The sequence below is a fragment of the Amblyomma americanum genome, chromosome 8 (assembly GCF_052857255.1).
Source record: "Amblyomma americanum isolate KBUSLIRL-KWMA chromosome 8, ASM5285725v1, whole genome shotgun sequence".
NCBI classification, from domain to species: Eukaryota; Metazoa; Arthropoda; class Arachnida; order Ixodida; family Ixodidae; genus Amblyomma; species Amblyomma americanum.
Window position 1 is genome coordinate 11,333,266 of NC_135504.1, and position 22,444 is coordinate 11,355,709.

At 45.7% G+C, this 22,444-nt stretch overlaps 1 protein-coding gene and 1 non-coding gene across 3 annotated transcripts in view; one reads left to right on the plus strand and one right to left on the minus strand.

Moving 5' to 3' along the window:
* Positions 1 to 7,072: 7,072 nt before the first annotated feature.
* TRNAP-AGG (transfer RNA proline (anticodon AGG)) lies at positions 7,073 to 7,144 on the minus strand. The gene has a single exon. It is a non-coding gene; the product is annotated as a tRNA-Pro (tRNA).
* A 226-nt stretch (positions 7,145 to 7,370) lies between these two features.
* The window catches only part of LOC144100913 (poly(A)-specific ribonuclease PARN-like), a 54,910-nt gene continuing 39,836 nt past the window's right edge, over positions 7,371 to 22,444 (plus strand). For both annotated transcript variants that reach the window (XR_013307891.1, XM_077633827.1), the window contains exons 1-8: positions 7,371 to 7,526; positions 7,631 to 7,708; positions 7,781 to 7,848; positions 8,094 to 8,161; positions 9,969 to 10,050; positions 10,891 to 10,951; positions 12,233 to 12,392; positions 14,991 to 15,321. Coding sequence is in view for 1 of the 2 variants with exons in the window: in XM_077633827.1 (XP_077489953.1) it covers positions 7,508 to 7,526; positions 7,631 to 7,708; positions 7,781 to 7,848; positions 8,094 to 8,161; positions 9,969 to 10,050; positions 10,891 to 10,951; positions 12,233 to 12,392; positions 14,991 to 15,321 (867 nt within the window). In the remaining variant the exon portion in view is untranslated. The remainder of the gene's footprint in view (positions 7,527 to 7,630; positions 7,709 to 7,780; positions 7,849 to 8,093; positions 8,162 to 9,968; positions 10,051 to 10,890; positions 10,952 to 12,232; positions 12,393 to 14,990; positions 15,322 to 22,444) is intronic.

Below are 22,444 nucleotides of genomic sequence, written 5' to 3' on the forward strand. Positions count from 1 at the left end.
CATTACTTGCCGTAAGAAGATATATCAGATAATATAATCACAAATTAGTTTTTCCGCTTTTTTTCCCCCTCGAGGAGGAAGTATTACAGCGGTAGTTGTCACCATAAACCCGAAAACCAAAATGCACTTGTAAGGTAACTACTGTAGCTATAGTTAAATGCTATAGTTAAATGTATTTGGTGCCATGTTTCATACCAGTAGCTATGCGTCGTATCATACCCAGGAATTCTGGACAAAAGCATTTTTGAACGTGAAAGAGTTAATGAACGCAATTTTTTAACACATTCTAAGATTTCTCTATAACAATATATCTGCAGATCTCCCTTCAGCAGGCTTGCATTTTTTTCCCTGCTAATGTTTTTGCTATCGTCAAAAGCGTTCCCCATTGGTTTTCTATGTCAGTCTTAACTGCTCGATGCGAGCGATTGAAAAATTCAAAAAAAAAAATTTACTGCACGTCGGAAGAATGAACCATTGCCTTCAATATTTCCATAACAGTACTTTATAATTTTCTAATTTTCAAAATTTTTATCCAAGAATATTGGACATGAATGATCCAATCGGGCCAGCATGATATTACAAGCAGGCTTAATTTATCCTGAAACACACACGCACAAATGTGTCTCCTTTCATCACATGTTCACTTATTATACAGGTGCGCCTAACAAAAATGTTGGATCGCGTTAGCAAAGCGCCGAAAACTAAACATACCACTGGTCATTGAAATGTGCAAATGACTATGTCAGAGCAGACGGTCAAAGCTGCCTACGTCCTCCATTAGCGTGACATCTACCAATTCTGGCAATCGCTCTGTGAGGCAAAAAAAAAAAAACGCTTCGATGCAGACATCTCTTCCGCACTGATACGGACGGATCTTATTGAGTTGTGCACGGGGTTTGTTTCGATCTTTAACCTCGTTTCTCGCCTCATAATCAGCATAAGTATGGCTTCATATAGTACGGGACGACGCACTTTCTGTCGCACGAAATTGCCTTTTTCATATCGACACGGAAGCATTCATAAACGTATGAACCTACTGTACTTAACCACCGCTCCTAAATTGTTCGTCTGTGGTGCGGATATTATGATCTTAGCGTTTTGCGCGCGTGTGATTTCAGTTGTTTGAATATTTTAGTTCTTTTCTTAAGGTTTTTTATTTTTTTGGTCCTCACACCTACTCAGGGGACTGTGTCATCATGATGATGACACACCTGACAACGCACTCGTGTCGGGACCGGCGCAGGCACGATTCAGAACTTAGAGGGATGCGGGAGAGGGGAGGTAAGTTACTTTTGTCCCCCATAGTACGTCCCACTCCTGCCAACGGCATTCTGCTAGGGCTGGCAGTACTTTGCGGCAGCCTTTGACTTTTAGCGCTTATGTCATTGTCTGTTGTGCTCGCAACGAACCGCATTGCTCTACTTCCACTTATCCTTTTACGCCCCCTATATCCCTCTCTCCCAGCGCAGGGTAGCCAACCGGAACATTCTTGTGGTTAACCTCCCTGCCTTTCCTCTGCCACTTCTCTCTCTCTCTCTCTCTCTCTCTGGCAGTACTTTTGAAATAAATAAAAGAATACTGGTCCACTAAGGTTCTATTTTGCCGCATTGGCCTCAATGGGGGCGCTGCAGGTGGCTTCTGCGCCTTCTACGCAGGAACCCGAGCGGCCTAAACGTTAGTTTGTGTCATAGACGGCTCCACTCCCCTTTGGACCTCGTTTGCCCTTCGGGTTACGCCAACGACACCACAGAACCGAAAAGCATGCCCATAACAGCTGTCGCTCTGAAAGAAAAGAGTGAATGAGTAAATAAGTCGCTGCAGAATACGGCCCCAGGCACACTATAAAGCACAGAGCAAGCTAAACAAATGACAAGTCACAGAGTAAAGAGTGGTTTTTGAATGTTCGCGTTCCAAGGTACTACTTAAGTTTTCTTCCGGATTTCGTCCTTTGCGTGTAGAAAAAAACATAGCACATGTTTGTTGGTTCATTCTCAACACCGCAAGTTATCCATGCCAGTGGCGTTACAAGTTCTCCACGAAATAACAAGCAAGTCGCGAAGACTTACTGCTTCATGTAAGCTCGTTTCGTAGCATACATATATATTTTATATATCCATAGCTTCTGCTTTTCCTCGATCCGGAAGGTCAAAGTGCTGCAGTCCGGGGAAAATGCACAAACTCGTTCAGTACGAACTCGCGTTGCACGGCCCTGCGAATTAAGTTCCAATAGCCGGATTCTTTTCTCCCTTATTTTCTCGTGCTGACCGTTACCTCGTTTCTTTTTCGAGATAATCCACGCTTACAAAGAAAAGCTTCTCGGCCACTTAATCATCGTGATGGACACTACAGGCTCGAGTTTCTTTCCTAATTGGAACGCAGGATTTCGGGGCTTACTCTAAGCTGCCTTGAGCTGCACGTGTCTTCTTTATTGGGCGCGTGCGTGCGTGCGTGCGTGCGTGCGCCTGCGTCTCAGACCCAACGCATAGTCACAATACTGAGTGGCTCAATTCCCATCGTCGAGGATGTTCTTAGCGAAGCGATATAGGGATTTCTCACTGTCTTGAAACTATAATCCTCGGATTTCTCCCAGATTTTCCAGCTCGTGTATCTCACGCAATGCACTTAATGCGAGTGCAGTGGAACTACAGAACGGCTCTAGCTAATTTTTCACTTTGTTCTCGTTAGTCTGTACTCTCTTCTGGCACGCCGTGCTGCAATAGATTAACGCTATGCAGTCTGCTATGGTTAACTGTCATCCCACTGCCACGGGTTAGTGCCGCATTTTGTCCTATAGGAGAGAACTCCTCACATGGGGAGCAGATTCTCTTAGGCTTAACTGAGCTCCAAACATAGGCCGCACATGGACACCCGGCGCTCTGCTCCATAGCACGAGGTCACAGGCAGTACTGCGCGGGCCTCAACTGCCTTTCTATATATTTTATTTGTTTACACTTTTTTTAGTCCTATTAAAGGAGCAATTTCAAAGTTCCAAAGGGCTCGAAGCCTGGCCGCGGCGGCAGCATTTCGATGGAGGCGAAATGTTAAAGACGTCCGTGTTCTGCGCGTTGTCAGTCAACATTGAAGAATATAAGGCAGACGAAATAGTCCGGAGACCGGTGTATCCGAAGTTTCTAGAGCCGTCCGCTTTCGGGTTAAATCTAATTTATAATATTTTCGCGTCCTGAGTAAAAGATGCCTTAGGAGGGAACATTATTTGCAACATATAAACTCCCCGAAAATGTAGTCAAATGTCAAAGGAGCAGTTTTTAATGCGAATAGCTTCAAGTGTCAACTGCGTTTAACTAATTCGAGATATATGTCAGGCGCAGAGTGGGTATCAAGAAATTATTCGTCCGCTTATCACGACACCCGAGAGCTGATACACTTAACGTGAATTCGACCAGTAACTGCTAAAAGCTAGACATATAGTTGTCAGCACAGTGATATACTAGCCTCGTGCTTGTATTTCACGGACACCACACGGGTAGTATTCAAGACAGAGCGACGTAGCGCGGCGTGAGACCAACAATAGACATGTTCTGCGGGACACCGCATGTATCCCTCCCCTCACAAATCCCAACGGCTCATCTTCGTGCAGTCTCGTCCAGGAAAGCCCTCCGGGCAGTCCGCGCAGTCCCTCGTTTCACGCGAGCTCTATACTGATGTTTTTTATACATATATTTGCAGCCCTGTTGTGCTTACATAGTCACTCACAGCAACCCTCTTTCTTCCCATTCCAACTCCTCCTGTATAAAGTAGCAGGACAGAGAATCGTCGCTCAGACCAACCTCTCTGTATTTCTCTGTAAATAAACACATCTCTGTCGCCTCTCTTCGGGCAGAGTAAGATTTTGGTGCTTTCGGTTCATGATAGCAGAAAGGTCATATATCCTTCTGGTCTTCGTGGACAGTGCCTCGAAAGGACTGAGAAGACGACGGTTCTCGTAGCAGAAGGGGAAAGAAGTTTTATTCACGAGCAGAAGCTGGATTCAGAGCAGGTTTGCAAAAATGGGAGATGAATTAACTTTGATATAGTACATGAGCGCCACTTACCGACACTAAATGGAGAAGACCAAACTACTCTGAGTATACGCGTCTCACATATGGTCACTGGCCTATTTGTCTTCGTTATGATTACGGCTATAGAATCATCGCTAGCTCTGTGAGATAGTTTTAAAGTGGACTGAACAACTTCGTGTATTATTTCACAATAAAATGACACCTTTTGCCTTATTGCGCCTCTGGTCATTGTTTCGCCAGCAAAATGTGTATTTTTTGCTGAAGAAATGGCTGTTGAGCATGAAACATTTTTCCCGCCCCCGATTCATGCTCGTAACTTTGATCACGAAAGAAATATGGACTCTGCGAACGCTATAGTGGGCGGTGGTGTGGTTTAAAATCAGATATCCGCAACAACAAGAAACAGTCTTTGCTACAACTAGAACTAACCTAAGTTTACACGGAAAGGGTAACGCCACACCGAAAGCGTAACGCAAGATTATGCATAAACATTGACAGTACGTGTCTGCAGACATGTCATGAAGGAGCTCGTCTGACCAAAGTGGCATTCACAGCAACATGAAACAGAAGTTTTGAACTGAGCCCGTTGTGAAATAATTGCTTACACGGGTTTGCCAACTTTCTGAACCCATGCTCAGTTGGTTCTCTGTCCTCGCTGAAACGTTGAACTGATCCAGCAGGGGAGCTGTATACAGAAGTGCTGTGGAATGTGCTTAATACCTAAGATAGCGGTACAAGCGGTACGTATCAGTAGAGAGTTATAGCACAGCGCGATCCGCTACTGTGATCCGCATCCGCGAGGCACCATTGCGCATGCGCAGATCACCCTGAAGGCGCCTGATGGCGCCACGTGCCCGTGAGCTTCGTGCGCGCTAGAGAGTTATAGCATAGCGCGATCCGCTACCGTTATCCGCTTCCGCGGGGCACCGCTGGGTACACGCTGATTGGTCCCGACACGGCTGGCGCGCTCGCAGCTGACGGGCACGTGGCGCCATCTGGCGTCCACAGGACGATCTGCGCATGAGCAGTGGCGCCTCGCGGATGCGGATTACAATGCTTGGATACTGAAAACTGCATGGCAAAAGCGCTTACGCTCAAGGGAGAAAACCAGCGGCCTCGACGGACGATTTCAGACCGTAATCAACACCTGAAGAAATCAAGTGTTGTGGCCTAGGTAATCAGAATAATTTTTTTATATAGAATATAAAGGTGCCCAACATAGCAATGCAATGTGTTGTTACAAAGTATGGCCGGGCACTAATCAGCGACGGTATCTGCATTGCAGCCCATGCTGGAAGAAGACAATAACGATAGCAGCAGACTGATGTCAGCTGGTAGCTTCCATAGAAACATGCCGCTCAAGGAAATTGTTACACACGTGAATCGTAGTTGCTCTTTGCGGTCTAGGGCCTCAAGGTTACAGATCTGTTAAGGGTTTTGATTAGCGATAGTAGTGAATGTGCAATATGACAAGCTTTAAAATGCAATTTTGGGGCTGTGTATGCAGATTATGGCAGGCACCATCGACATATTTGAATGCAAAGTTTTACTGGTTTAAAATATCATTACTGTATGGACATTGGCAAAAGATTAGTATTAGTTAGATTAAGAAAAGATAGTACTATAAAATAGTGGTTTCGCGAATAACATTGCATACGTACACGAGCTGTTTTACGTCAGATACAGCCGAGCACACTGAGAAAGCATGGGGATCGCTTGTTCCAGGTCTGTGTCTCAAACTAAGCAAAAATCCACATTTAGAAATGTTTTCTCCCCTTTCCCATTGCATAAAACGATATGCGAGACAAGCCGCCAGCAGCTTTCTCTATTTCCCTTATTATTTCCCTTTACACCTGCGCTCAGTTACTAGACCCCACCCCCCCTTTCAATACAGCCAGACTTTAAGCACTGGTTGGGTGTAAACTTTGAAATAACTTCAAAGTAATGCAGCAGTGATTATTAAAATATTTAGTGAAGCACGGTTAGAGGGTGGGGAAGAGGCAGGTGTTGTCCTTACACAGACAACGCAAGGACGTCCTGAGTATGACATCAGGATGTTCGCGTCAGGATGCTCATACGTCCTCCGGTTGTCTCTAACTGGTCCTCAAACAGTCCAACTGGGATACATTTTTCCGTCCGTTGCGCATACTCAGGATACCTTGATGAACATGTTTGGGTACGGTTTTAGTACTACATAAGAATTTTTATCAAAAGCTTTTTTTGTTCAAGGAGTGCCGTATTTAAAGGTGATGTAAGAGAAGTTCACCGGAATAAGCAAACAGAAGAGGAACAGCACGCGAGCTATAGCTCTCTCTGGAGTTGAATTCTGCCCCCTGAATTTAAAAGATCAGTGGTCCAAAAATCTAACAGCCCAACCTCACCTGAAGCATGCGATGCATATAAGGCGAGGTGTAAGAGCAAATAATCTTAAGATAACTCGTCAAGGCCTGCACACAATTTTTGGGGTCACAATGGTTTCCTCTATTATATCACTATTTTACAAACATCTTTTAATGAACGTTCAGTTTTTAATTATATTGAGAGCCGAGTGCGAGAGATAAAGCTGTTTTGATCGCAGTTGAATCCCACGTTACTGTCCTGCGATAGGGCGATTGTAGAACATTTGAGGAATTTTCATCCTTGGGTAGTCCAGCAAAGTAGTAACTGAGGATATCCTCACGAAGATATTTAGCCATCAAAGCAGTCAAAAGGTACTCAGAATGTCCTGTTCGGGATGAGTGCGCTCTGGCATTTAGGACCTCCTCAGACGTTTGGTGTTGTCTGAATAATTAGTACGTGACTCCATTGGCACAAGCTGCTGTCGTTCGATAACACAGCATTGTCATATAATTTTAGTTTGAAAGTGATGTTTACGATGCAACATATACCGTTATTTGTTAAGCTTGAACATTAGCATAACTTCCAATGTAAGGAGTTCGATACACTGATTCTAGTGAACGATGGACAGATTTAGCAGGGGCCAGCGTCATGTAGACCAGCGTCAGACCCTGTCATGTAGCCTGCGGTTGCTATATTTAAAAATAAAAAAAAGCGGGCTCGTCCGGGATTTGAACCCGGGACCTCTCGCACCCTAAGCGAGAATCATACCCCTAGACCAACGAGCCGACTTGAAGAATGCTGCCAGATTTGCCCATTAGAAACCAAGTATCAGTAGACTACATGCGAGCTTTTTTGTTCGCAGAGAATGTTTTTTGACAAAATTTTACTTGGATATCTGTATCTCGAGATTCGGTTGGTTTAATTTTTTAAAAACCGATTTGAGAGCCGAGAAAGTCTGAAAGCCGAGAACCGCAAGCCAGACAAGAAAGTCACTTTAAGGCAAGACAGGTTGCCACGACAAGACAGGCAACAGCTTTCACAAGGTAAAATGGCGGCCGCCTGGAAGCACGCAAGCGCACAGACACTCTGAAACAAACGCCGACGCGCAGAAGCTTTAGATTCCCGTTATTGCTGTCGTGCCGCGAACCATGGAAGTAACCACAGAAAGTGAGTAGTCCACAGCTAGGCTAATGCCAGAAACGCATTCTCGAAAGCCTTTGCGCGACACTTGTCTCACGCCGGCTTGCATCCCTCTCTCTGCTACCTCTCAGATTTCCAGGAGCAGCTTGGCGTGCTCAAGGCAGCCGTTCAAGCTGCTTCGTTCGTTGCCATTGACTGCGAATTCACGGGTAAGACCGGTAAACGTGCGTGAATTGACGTTACTTGACTTATCTCTGCGCACGATCTTTCTTCGCTGTCAGGTCTTCAATTGGAGAAATGCACTCACGCTTTTGACACACCAGAGGAACGGTACCGGAAGCTGAAAGAGGTAATACTTTCACTCACTGATTTCATCCGTGCAAAGCTTGTGACGATGTGTTCTCCGTATAAACAGCGGGCATGCAGTGTGTTTAATTTCAAGCTTTAAAGTGTGAACTCTGCGAAAGCAAGACATTGAGGAAACCGAAAGCATGCTGGCATTTTTTTGTTCATTTTTTGCGCTAACGCTTGAAGCTTCCTGCCAATATTGTGACATGTGTCTGTTTTTTCCCCCCATTTATTTGCATGTTTCAGTCATCTCTAGATTTCCTCACTGTGCAAGTCGGGGTCTGCACGTTTCAATTCGACAAGGCGAAACGCGGGTGAGTTCGCAGCACCGATCATTGTGCTACGTTGTGAGACCGTCGATAATCGTTAAGTTCATATTATAGCATAAAGACCGGAACAAAGACCGGACAAGCCAAGCTTACTTGTTCCTAACTTAAATAACGGCGACAACACAGGACGAGGCGCTGCAAATGAAATAATTTATCCCCGCCGGAGACATAGCTTGGCGCGTGGGTTGCCTGGATGACTGCTGCTTGTTTTGTTGAGAAATGTGAATGCAAGAAATTAACTACTTGACAAATTTAATCTAATGGCTATCGGCATTCAAGTAATGGAATTATCACAAAACTGTAGTGCAGACAGTCAGTCAGTTGTAACTCATTACAGACAGTTGAGCCTGCTAAAGAGGAGTATGATAATTATTTAAATTAGGGATGTGTGCCAACTAGCCCAAACCAAAGTACTATTATAAGCTCGGCTTCTACTAAATTAATTGATGAGTACTGTGGAATTATTCTATGTGTACACATCGTGTAATAGCCGAGACAGGGAGGGTTTAAAATGTGTCATCCGTGTAAAATCTAATTTTCTGCGAAGGAACACCATTTGTCATTTAACTTATACATAAATAACCCTTGTTGTTAGTAAAGCGTGTCTTGAGCAAGTGTGGTTTCTTCTTGTGCTAAAAGAAACTTTACAAAGATGCACTAACTAGCTGCAGTAAAATATTCTCTTAAACCTTTCGTAAAAAAGAGGTGCACTTTGACGGGGCTTAAGATAATATCATTTAATTTGGAATACTAATTTTCGAGTTTCACATTGGTATAATTATTATTATTTGGTTTTAAAATAAAAACAGACAAAAAAAAAATAGAGGTTGGCAAGCACGGAAGCAAATGGTGTGCGTGTTTAACCTGTGCATTTGGCAAGCAGAACATTGCGCATTTTTACCATTCAGTTACCCATTATGAATTGGGCCTTCACACTCCTGATAATGCGGCACAGTTTTGGCAGTTAAATGCAACAGCTGCTAGTTGCATTGCTGTTCATTGAAGTGATAGGATAACTCCATAAAATTTTCGTTCTTAGTAAAATTAGTTTTGCATGGTTTTTCATGGCTATGTTGATGTTTATTTGTTCGTAGAAGACTCGTTTGTTGCTTGAAGTAATGCATTTAGAAGTTCAGTATTGTTTTCCTACCGCTATATTCAAATTGATGATGTCAGTGATCAAACTGGCTGGAAGTGAATTGCAGTTTGCCCTAGCCTTAGAGATGCACAACTGAAAAACAATGCATGGACGTCCTTGTAGTTCGCTTCTGAAAAATTGCCACTGGTGGCATACTAGTATTTCATTTTAGGGCCACTTCTAACTCATTAATGTATTGTTTTCAGTGAAAGCAACGTTTTTGTGGTTAGTGCGTGTTAATAAATTGGGGGGGGGGATTAAGGTCTCTGTAAGTGACTAGAATTTCTGTAAAGTTCCGTGACATTTCAGAGAGCCACCAGCACAGACTGATCATGTTTATTAGACACACCAACAGAAAACCGTCCAAAGTCATCAGGTGTAACTGCACCAGTGAATAACTGCTTGTAGAAAGCTTTCTTTATAATAATAATAATAATAATAATTGGTTTTTGGGGAAAGGAAATGGCACAGTATCTGTCTCATATATCATTGGACACCTGAACCACGCCGTAAGGGAAGGGATAAAGGAGGGAGTGAAAGAAGAAAGGAACGAAGAGGTGCTGTAGTGGAGGGCTCTGGAATAGTTTCCAAGAATGCCGTGTGGGTAAGCTGCAGTGTTGAAAGTGTCTAAATTTTTTTGTTGTCATTTTGCAGATACAAATACAAGGCGTTCAACTTCTACATTTGTCCAAGGCAAATAGTTCGTGGTTCACCGGACAGAATGTTCCGATGCCAGGCATGTTTCCAAATGCATTGCTTCGTTTAGGTTTATTCAGTATCATCTCGTTGTCATCTATTTGTAGCTGCCTTTTCTGATGTGCTATACCTACCATATTCTTTTGGGTGAGGTGCACATAAAGAATGCATTTTGCTCGTATGTGCATGCTGAAGGCTAGCTGTACAGAAAACAGAGAAAGGCACCTAATATTGTGGTTGTGATGGTTGTGGAAGAGGCAAAGCAGAGATGCCAGAGCATGCAAGTCTCAAACCCAATAAATATGGTAGAACAAGCAGAACTGTTGCTAATCAATAAGTTGAAGGTAAGCGACAGAAGAAGGTGTACTATTTAGAGGATTTGGTAAGCTCTGAGGAGCAGAGAAAGCCTCAAAGTAGAAAAAATTTATTTTATTTATTTATTTAAATATACTGCAGGCCAGCATTGGCCCAAGCAGGAGGGGCATGAAAAAACACAAAATCACAACACCACGTGAATAATATTATCCGTGGGCAGAAATCAGAGGTATGCGCCAAGAGACTAGGAGGGAAACGAAAATAAACTGTTTAGTTGGGTGTCGACTATTCAAACTTGGTGGGAATCGGCAACAAGTAGGAACTACACAAACTTCAATTTAAGGGAACCCTTCTTTATACACTTCATGGTTCAAATCAAGGAAGTGTGAATTAGTCTACTTTATAAGTTATTTATTTCGCACACAGTGTCTTTTTTGTGTGAGGCCTGTGGTACATGATCAAAGTTACCGTCTTCGCTGCTTCTGCACGTTGCGTCAACTTTTTGTACTTGGAAATAGTTTCTGGTTTTTGTCGTTGCATAATTGTCTTGCAATCTCATCCGCAGGCTAGCAGCTTACAGTTCCTGAGTCAGCATGGCTTTGACTTCAACAAGCTCTTCGCTCATGGTCAGGCAGTTTTCACATACTTTTAGCCATGCATAGGATTCATTAAAAGCACAGGGCGGACAAATTGAAATTGGCTTGTGTCAGTATGTTACTTTGTTCTGATACCAAGGAGGCTATCTTCCTCTGAAAACGAAGCTTTTATAAGCAAGGGAAGATAAAGTGAATGACGGCTAGATATTGCCTCCGTGTACCTTTTTCACAAGCAAATAGCAGTGACATCAGTGCCGTTTTTGTGGGAAAATGGCACAGTGGTCACGGAGTCCTTTCGTGGTCCTGACATTACGAATGTGAACTGAGTGGCTGGAAAAAGATTTTATGTTAATAATAGTAAAGTATTACAGCAATTAATTTACACTATTTAATAAAGCATTAATTGGTGTAAATAGGAAATTTTAGGAAACATACCTTTTAAATTTCAATTCGCTGAGGCAGAAATAGAACAAGCACAGGATGTGGCATTGGAGAGTTTCAAGTTCATGTACTGCAGCTATTACGGATCTCAAACGACAGGTTAGCTCGGTATGGCTAAACTGGCAAAGGCATGAACTTCTTTTTTTTTTCATTAGAAGAGTTCCAGCATTGTGAGCTTTTTTGTTTCAAGTGCTGTCATAAACTGGAGGCTTTACAACAGTTCTGTTGAATACTAAATATGAGTGAGCCTTTCAGAAACATAGGAAGGAGGAGGGCTGTTATCAGTTGCTTGGTTTTTCTGTTCCAGAAATAGGTGGCAATCAGTACTCTTGTTGAATGTATGTTTATTACCTGGTTGGGGATGAAAAAAAATGAACTATTCATAACTTTCAAATAATGCTCCATTGTCTGCTTATCTTTGCTGCGGAAGAAGCATTTGTGCTTTGCTTAAGGATACCATATTTACATGCATAACAAGTGCACTCTTTGTCAACAAAAAAAAAACTGATCTTCATTTGGGATTTGCATTTACCACACAGGCTAAGATTTACTCTCTGGGCAAAAAAAAAAAAAAACCTTGCCCGAAATCTGGAAGCTAATATGGAAGATGCATTTGCTATATGAATTCGTTTTCTGGGATGTGAGTAAATAAGGTAGCTGATATCTTTTTTATCATGAGAGGACTTTTAAGTGGTAGGGGCTTTCTTTAGCTCGAACCTTGGTTTGCTCAAACAAGTTTTCATGGTGCTTGGCTCGCAAGGTAATTGGATGGCTCCTTAAGGGCGCTGTGTTGGGGCAATGTCTCACAGTGCTTATTAACTTGCCCGCCTGGCCTTGCTAATGTAGTGAGTGTCGCTTGTGTGGCTACAGGCATCTCCTACTTGAGGTCTGAAGAAGCCATACAGCTGAGCCAAGCGTTGGGCGAGCGGCATGATCAGCAGCTGAAGGACATTGGGTCTACCAATGGCCCCACAAAATCGTGCAAGGTGAACGTCCCCAAGGAAGCCCAGGACTTCATCGATGAAGTGTTGTGAGTCATCGCTGCTTTCTCACTCATTGCAGGAACGCTGTGGACAGCTTCATACAATTATTGTTGACTAAAAATTGGCGGTGTGGAAAATATTTAAATTTTCGAATAAGAACCTATTATGAATATGAAGAAAAAATGCCTTTGAGTACTGAATATTTATTCAGTATGAAAAAAAGTTCAGAAAAAGATAAGTGGGTAAATGTTGTTTTCCTTAATTTTGTTTCTTTTTCAAAAATAGTGCATGGTCTTTGCAAATTGTAATAAAGAAACCTAGATTTACTCAGCAGGATAATAAAAAAGGAACATGACGTACGCACAACTGTATACTGTTTGATCAGACAGCATAACAGTGTGCAACCGGTACAGTCATGCAAAATGAGTAACAAAATGAATTCTATGAATGTTACATGACTGGCAACTAAAAATATCATGATGGTTAGTAATACCTCGTTAATATGGACTTCTGAGGACCAGAAGAAATGCCCAAGGAAAAAAATATAGACTGCCTCAAATTAGAAAATGCGATGAAGCCTTATGTGAAGGCTGCAGAGCAGAAACAGTGAGGGAACTCACGATGAGCGTGCAGTTTCAGCGGGCTGGAAGAACAACACAGTTGTAAGCGAGAGGGACACACATTGGCATCGGAACGACGAGACTGCTTCTAAAGAAAAAAAAACTTACCAGTGACGTGTCAGTGGGTGTCCAAAAGTGCCACGCAGATGGGCTTGGAAGGCTGGCAAATGCGTGGCCAGTTGCCACGATCGCTGCAGGTTAGCAGCGAAGCTCAGAAACCGAGACTATGCAGCTAGGCTATTTTCTTGCCTAGTGACAGGGGCCTTCCAATTGTCTCCATGCCTGCCATTACACGCACATCAGAAGTGCGGGGGTTACGCTGCATCATGAAATTTGGCAAGTTTTTACGCTATTGCTTCACGTGCCCACCTCAACTCGGGCCCCCTTCGGCAGCCTCGTGTAAAATTCCGCAAATGGACTTTCCCGCATGTCATAGTTGACCAAAACGAGATGGCAGAGCTCATGATAGAAGAGTTGTGAAGGCGACAGAAGTAGTGCCGTCGGTGTAGAGGTTAGGTATGTAACAGGTCATAGTGGGACAAAAAAAAAAGTAACCATGCACTTTCACGTCGTAACTGTTTAAAGCAGGTGGTCGGCCATCGTGTTCTCATCATGTGTGATGTGTGGAAAAGCCCGCTTGCAGAATTTCATAGAAGACATAAGCCTTTCAACGTCTGAGTGTGACCAGTCCTTGTGAAGAAACTACGGAGAAGAAAGCGGAGAGGACGACAAACTGAGGCACTGTGTGTAGGTCATGAAAATTGTCAATTGAGTGAATCAGTCTGCTATGAGCCATGACACATATGGTCAGTCCCAAAATAAAGTCAGGTCAAGGAACAGCAGGAGTTGACGAATGCATGAATTCAGGTGCTTCATGAAACCAAAAAGTGCACCAAGGATGCTTCTTCCATCTCATTTTTTCATGATGTCATCACTGGCCTTCTACACTCCTCCTCTCCCTTTCATTTCCTTCCTTTTTCTAGTGGAGAATAGAGATGTAAAATGTAAGAAATTACATTTCTTCCTGTTTGTTTTTTTTTTCAGGAAGATGCGAAACTTTGTACAGAAATAAGATGACACAGTTTCATTGACCGCATTTCTTTTGTTGCTTAGAAATAAGTAAAGAATTACCATATCTTTATTCATGAAAACAAAGATGCTGCAAAAGCATTTTCAGGAAAGGATGGTGATTTATTCCATGCAGTAAAATCTTACTCGTCACTGCTGGATTGGGAAATGCTTGCTTGTGCACATTTTTCCACGGGGAGGTTCGAGTTAACGTAGACAGGTTTTTGCATGCGCTCTTATGCAAGCCTTTTGCGCAGCTTCATATGCACATCACCAAACTCCGACAAATTTCTTTCACTTAATGGGAGGAAATGTGGGAATTTGGAGTAGCTGACTTGTGACTGACGTCAGCAGTTCGTTCCTATACAAAGACATCGCCATCATGTGGATGGCTCCAGGTGCATGACAGTCTCCCAAACAGCTCGTTTAGACCAAATTGTACAGTGCGTGGTGAAGGGATTCTCTGCAGAAAACTCTATTTTGGAAATTTTGGCGATTTTCTTCCTTCTTTTGGTCAGTGAAAAAGAAACCTTTTCCCCCCCAATTTTTATGATTCTTTTTTCGCCATGTACATCTCAAGTGGGGAGTACAGGCTAGGGTCACATTTCCTCTGACTGACGCCTCCACCTTTCCAGTCATTTAAGTTCTTTCTACCTTGCTCCAAGGAACCCAATACCCAGTTTGAGAACCCAAATCGATCCTTCTGCTAGCATAGATGTGAGCTGTGGTGAAGGAAAGGTAGCAGTTGAGGTATGTACATGGATAACTGCTTGGTCTCGGACTAAACGGCCAAAGCTCCGCGACGCGGATGTCAGTGCAACCCACGCACTCGGGCATCCGTATTAAGTTTGCGTGTGGTGGCACCTTTACATTTTCATGCTTGATCATGTTGCCAGCTTCAAATTGGAGCGTTAAATTTTTTCTTGTCATGCTTTATTTTTTGTCTCCTGATGACAGGGAGTCAGTGGGGAAGTTCCTGGACGACGCTCCACCTGCTGCCTCCGGCATGGAGGTCGAAATGGACGAGGATGTTGAAGAAGAGCCCGAGGTGGTCAAGGACTCCTCCGCCGAGGTTGGGGCTGCCAAAGCTGGTGGCAGCATCCTGCACCTGCCGGAGTGCAACGCGTTCAAGCGCAAGCTCATCTACCAGGAGGTGAAGGCGCGTTTTGGTGACAAGGTGCAGTTGGGCACAGAGACCTGTGGTGATGGGGCACACATCGCCGTGCGGTTGGCCTGTTCCGCCGAGGAGCAGCGTGCCCAGTTGGAACTGAAGCACAAGCAGGAACGGGTGAGCGTCCCCCCTCAGGTGGCTCCAATATTAAAATGAACCCGCAGTATGCACACAAGATCGAGTTTTGCAGTTACTTTAGCTCTGTTGGGGGACACTTAAGTTCACCGTAAAAGCAAGATGCGAAAGCATTAAAAGGTCTCCACTTTCACTTGGGAGTGCCTCGGTGCAACGTTTTGCAGTGTCTTGGGCGCTATCCATCCAGAGGCAGTTTATTTAGAATTGAAGAGAAACTGTGCTCTTTCACTCACACATGTCGAGCAATAATTGGTTCAATGCAGATAACGTGTTCCCTTTTATGTTGGAGCTATCTGTACTTGACAAGCCATGCTGTCGTGGTCCCTGTACCTGAATGAACACACTGCCTGCACTGGACTCTTAACTATAGTTTTTGTCACCTGTACAACATGCTGTTTGTTGGTTCTTTACATTGTTGCTTCTTTGTTTGCTTCAAATTTGTTTTATGGGGCGTTGAGGTGAAAATTGAAGTTGGGCTCTATTATTACATTTTCGCATTCTGATGGTACAGAGGCTGCTCTCAGTGCAAGTGGATTTTTTTAAAGATAAAAAAGACCAAGGAATGAAGTAAAGGTATTGGGCCGTTATCTATTTTTTACTGCCAAACTGCGATTATGTCCGTACCATTGTTTTGTGTACGCGTTGTCTGAGGCTCGGCTGCGCCTCTATTCGTTTGTTGCAAGTGGTCACAGGAGTCCATAACAGTCTCGGCATCATGTCAACGTCACAGGTTTCATTCGAATGGCAGGAAAAAAAATATACGATGCCATTTTCAAATTCTAATTTCTCACCAGTCAACCTGTCTTCTGGTGCCAAAAAATATCAACCGAGCAACGAAACCCAAGAAGTCAAAGTTTACGTAGAGCGAAAAATATATGTAGTTGGTCTCAGTATTTCTTTAATGCATGGAATGTATCTGGTCTTCGTTTTCACTTCCCCACTCCTTCTTTACTGGGCTCACACATTTTTGTCCATCCATCCGTCCCTCTGTGGATGGACATTTCACCTGGGCAAAGGTGAGCAATCAGGGATAGGGAAGTTTAGGTGCCTGTTAAGATATTTAATTTAAAGGAGTGCAGATACCAAATTTCAGTTGCATGTCTTCTTTGTAATGATGTAACCCGCCGCGCTGGCTCAGTGGTTAGGGCGCTCGGCTACTGATCCGGAGTTCCCGGGTTCGAACCCGACCGCGGCAGCTGCGTTTTTATGGAGGCAAAACGCTAAGGCGCCCATGTGCTGTGCGATGTCAGTGCACGTTAAAGATCCCCAGGTGGTCGAAATTATTCCGGAGCCCTCCACTACGGCACCCCTTTCTTCCTTTCTTCTTTCACTCCCTCCTTTATCCCTTCCCTTACGGCGCGGTTCAGGTGTCCAATGATATATGAGACAGATACTGCATCATTTCCTTTCCCCCCAAAAAAACAATTATTATTATTATTTGTAATGATGCGCAACACATCGCTATTCATGGATCATCATGTGGTATTCGCCTGTGGCCGCTTAATGATTTAGAATCGAATTTCTTCTCTCACCTGTTTCATTTTCGGTTTCAACAGTCGAGCGATGGCTTTGACGCGAAATTTTCGTAGTCACATGAAGCATGGGAAAAACTGCAGTACAGTCACTGCTTCGTTGTTTTAATTCACTTCAACGCTGAAGCCAGCCTGCCCCAAGAGCCAGAACACAACAAATGAAAGAGCACCAATTATACCGCCGTTTTTCTTCATGCTTCATGTAACCTATACAGACCTTTGGCATCAAAGCAAGCGCTCAACTCCTGAAATTAAAACCGAAACAGGTGACAGAAGAAACTGAGTTACAAATTATTTATCAGTGGTGAACGAATACCGCATGGTGATCTACTTAGACAAATATATTACACATTGATACATAGGAGAAAACATGCAACGAAAAATTACGTGTCTATACTCCTTTAAGATAACAATGATAATATTTAACATATTGATAATATCTTGAGAGTGGCCGCCGCGGTGGCTGAGTGGTTATGGCGCTCAGCTGCTGACCCAAAAGACGCGGGTTGATCACGGCTGTTGCGGTCGCATTTTGATGGAGGCGAAATTCTAGAGGCACGTGTACTGTTTGATGTCAGTGCATGTTAAAGAACCCCACGTGGTGGAAATTTCCGGAACCGTCCACTGTGGTGTCCCTCGTAGCCTGAGTCGCTTTGGGGCGTTAAACCCCCCCATAAACCATAAACCTTATCATTGAGAGTGGGCCAGGAAACAAACTCCAGTTAATTACATCCTAGTCAAAATCAAGGAGTAGGAATGTGCTTGGGCAAGGCATGTAATGTGAAGGCAAGATAACCAATGCTTGCTAAGTGTAACTGAGTGGATTCCAAGAGAAGGCAAGCGTTGCAGGGGGCGGCAGAAAGTTTGTTGGGCGGATGAGATTAGGAAGTTTGCAGTGATAGGGTGGTCACAGCTGGCACAGAACAGGGTTAATTGGAGAGCTGTGGGAGATGCCTTTGTCCGGCAGTGGGCGCAGTCAGGCTCTTGCTGCCTGGTGTTGAATATTTTATACAGTAGAACCCCGCTACTATGTTTTTCGTGGCACCGTGGAAACATAGTCCCAAAGCACCAGCGGGGGAATGTACTGGCTCAGTACAGTGCTTGAAAAATTAGTGCAGTGTTGTCCACTGTGTCCTTTTTTTTAAGCCTTGCAAGTGCAACATGCTTCTCTAAAAATTTGCCAGGCTGTATGGCTCTTGCAATTATTCTGCATGTGTCCAAAATGCCGTGCGATGACTCTCTGTCTGCCTGAGCAACCATCGATGGAAGGGAGGCAGCAACATGGAGGGAGTGCATGCAAACTGGGCAAAGCTGCAGCACATGGTTATTTCTGCCCGTTCTTGTGCTGCAGGTGACTAGAAAAAAAAAAGCAGATAACAGAAGTGAAAGCCTCGAAGCTGACTCATGCCACTGCATCCAGTATAGTGCTGAATTAAGCTCGAACTGAAGACCCAACATGTGCCGCCTAAATGTCTGATTTGCTTGTAATGAAAAAGTTCAGGAGAAGGACTGACCCTACACCAGATGTAAAAGTCAGTATTGAGGGAGAACCCATTAACAAGATCAACAGGCTCTGGTTACTCGGGACTACATGTGCAGGCGAACAAGAGAGCAATATCGACATTGTGCTTCTAAACCAAATAATTCACATAAGAAGTGTAACTAACCTCCGCAGTGATCATAAAGAAATGGAGATCCTCCTTCAAATTATCTGCATGCTTATCATCAGCAGTCTTACATGCCATGCCTCCTACGATTGGCTAATCCAAACTGAATACCAACAACTGGATAATCTCGTCTGTAAAGCCGTGAAAATGGCACCAGCTTATGCGTCTACGCCACAGCCAGCAAACTGCTGCAATGAGGCATCCACAATACAGTCCACAAGCTTGTTGAAGTCCGTACTGTAAACCAGCTTGAAAACTCAAACATATACTCCTGTAGGCATACATGTACTGCAGCAACTCTGGTACCTGACCTCCAATACCAGATGCTTTGGATTAAAAGTATCGCCTCGGAATTGAAACTCAACATCTCCATTGCACCAATACCAAGAAGCATGCATATGGAATTCCACGAGGGAAGTCACAAGGCGAGGGGAAAAGCCCTGCACCCTATCTCACGAATACTGCAACATACCCTATGGCAGTGATGTTGACAGTGGCGATGGCTGTCTGGAAGGGTGACCTAGTCACCACAGCCAGGGAGATAGCACAGAAGTGGAAGAATGTGCGCTGAATGTGCCATACCCCTGGCAGTGTGAACAGGGCCACCAGATCAGTCGGTAATTATCATCACTGACTTGCAAACCGCCCACTGCAACTGCTCACAAGCATGCATTTCCCCAATCGTGCATAGTGCCGCGAATATTTGCAGTGTTTTTTCGTTTTTCAAATCTGCCGCCACACCACCTTATCACTTTGTCTGCGACGCAAGACGCGACTAGATTTATCTCGATTGATCGCAGCCAGGCAAAGCTGATTCTACGTTGTTCCGGAATGTTCTAGTAACTTTGCGCCCTTTATCTCGAATGTTCGCTATCAGCTTTAAATTGAGCACGGCCGACAGCGGCGGGCATTCTGTTCGACGACCGCCGAGCACGCTTGTCGCTTCGCCGCCGCCGAGTGATTCAGTCCATTTTGGGTGCAAGTCAGCCCAATAAACAGTTCTTTTAGAAGATCCATTCGTCCGTATTCATCGCTGCTTCGACTGCCGTCACCACTACGTGACATCTGGTGGAGGTGCGGGGTAGCCTTCCATGTTCCGGACGCCCCCTTCAAGTCGTGAAGCCAGCCCTGAGCGCTTCGCACCCGAGGACGAGCCAGCAGCTCAGCGAGCCAGCCGACGTCTCCAGGGAGAGGAGCCTGAGTTCGGGAAACTGCCGGACCGCACAAGACCGCGAAAAGACGCGGCTACGAGCACCGCAATCTCGCCGAAGATGTCGACACCGATTATACTGCAGCAGCCGCGGGTGCCGCCAACTTTCAATGGATCCCTAGGCGAAGACCCTGAAGAATGGTTGGATCAATTTGAGCGCGTGGCGTCATTCAACAAGTGGGATGATGCGGCAAAGATTGGACACGTTTTTTTCTCATTGGATGGCTCCGCACGCACGTGGTACGAAAACTACGAGTCGTCCCTTACGACATGGGAGCTATTCAAGAGAGATCTATTGAAGGTATTTACCAGTGTCGTGAGGAAAGAAAGAGCCGAACGACTCCTCGAGTCCAGGATCCAGCTTCCGAATGAGCCCGTCCGCAGCTACGTCGAGGAGATGAAGCGCCTATTTCGCCGCGCCGATCCCGGGATGACCGAGGAAAAGAAAGTTCAGTTCTTAATGCGCGGCGTAAAAGAACAACTCTTTGGCAGCCTCGTCCGTCAGCCGCCAAAAACGGTCGAGGAATTCATGCAGGAAGCCTGCACGATTGAGAAGACCCTCGACGTCCGAGCTCGGCAGTACAACCGCCCTTCCTCTGCCTATGCAATCCGTTTGGACACGCCGGCCACCACCAGCGACAGCTTGCGGGACGTTATCCGCGAAATCGTCCGAGAGGAGCTACGCCGATTACTGCCATCCTCCCCACAGCCACAAGCATCGACTCTGATGGACGTGGTACGGGAAGAAGTGCAACAGGCACTTGGCACCCCGATGGCCACAGAACCCCAGGCCATGACCTACGCCGCTGCAGTAAGGACTGCTCAGCCCCAACGACAACCCCCACGTCCTCCCCGAAATGAGCCACTTGGTCCACAACGCCGCCTCCCAGCCCCCGCCCGCCCAGCCTATGACCGACCCTCAAGCCCCAGGAAATGCGACGCCTGGAGGACTTCCGACAACCGGCCGTTGTGCTTCCATTGCGGTGAGGCCGGCCATATTCTTCGTCACTGCCCGTACCGACGTATCGGTCTTCGCGGATTTGCCGTTAACGCCCCACGACCACGCTTCGGACAACGTCCGCACGAAATCGACGAGTACCTGCGTCGAGAAGAGTACACGCCGAACCGCTTTTCGCGCTCACCATCGCCGTCAACCTCGCGCTTTGCGTCGCCACGCCGCAGCTACGCAGCCGCGGTACGAGGAAGGTCGCCCAGCCCCCGTAGGGGAAACTAAAGGCAGCAACCTCTGGAGGTGAGGTTGCTCACGAGCTAAACGCCGAAGATCCTCCACCGACCACGCCCCATGAAGACGCTGCACCCGCGACGCCACATGAAGAACCGACACTCGCTGCACCGACGCCGCACACAATGAGAACCTCGACCACGACGCAAGCTACCTTGAAATCGACGCCGCCACCCAGAGGAGCTTCAACCACACGCCCAACCCGTGACTCGCATACGCGACGAAGCCGTGACCCGACGCCGAGAGCGACATGCAATGCAAGAGCCAGGACCTCCGACCTAGAAGTGACTATCGACGGCCGGAAAGTTACCGCTCTAGTCGACACAGGAGCCGATTACTCGGTGATGAATGGAACATTCGCTGCGCAGCTCAGAAAAGTCACAACGGCTTGGGACGGCCCACAAATTCGCACCGCTGGGGGCCACCTCATTACGCCATCAGGACAATGCACAGCGCGAGTGACTGTCAAAGGACATACCTATCCTGCGACCTTTGTTGTGCTACCGCAATGCTCCCGCGAAGTGATCTTGGGTATGGATTTCCTTAATGAGCATCAGGCGATCATCGACCTGCGATCCAAGCTGATCACGCTTTCGACGGACGAAGCCATCGCTTCGATGAAAACTCTGGAAAATCACGTTGCCCTAAGTGTCCTGGAAGAAGAAGTGAGCGTCCCACCCCGTTCAAGCGTTATCGTGACCGTAGGCGCCACGAAAGCCATAAACACTGAAGCCATCATCGAGGGGAACATGCAGTTGCTACTAGACCGAGGAATCAGCATCGCAAGAGGCATCGCACATTTCCGCAATGGCCAGGCCGAAGTACTGCTGACTAACTTCAGCGAAGAATACAGGCATATTAACAGAGGAACGACGATTGCTTTCTGCGACGAAATATCTGACGTACGAGATTCCTTCGCCCTCTCCGACCCCTCCGCAGAAGATCCGCCTGACCAAGAGAACTCGCCCACTTTCGACATCAACCCAGCCCTGCACCGGAACAGACAAGACCAGATCCGCAATCTGCTTCAAAACTACAGTGAGTGCTTTTCGACATCGCCGAAGGTGCGACAGACGCCAATTGCCAAGCATCGCATTATAACGGATCAACACGTCCGACCTCTCCGTCAAAGCCCCTACCGTGTGTCTCCGCGAGAACGACAAGCCATCCGGGACCAAGTCGAACAAATGCTTCGCGACGACGTCATCCAGCCTTCAAATAGCCCATGGGCGGCACCGGTTGTTCTAGTGAGAAAGAAAGACGGCGCACTTCGATTCTGCGTGGATTACCGCCGCTTGAACAACATAACAAAGAAGGACGTCTACCCCCTCCCCCGCATCGACGACACACTGGACCGCCTCTGCAACGCCAAATATTTCTCATCGATGGACCTCAAGAGCGGCTACTGGCAAATTGAGGTCGACGAAAGAGATCGCGAGAAGACAGCATTCAT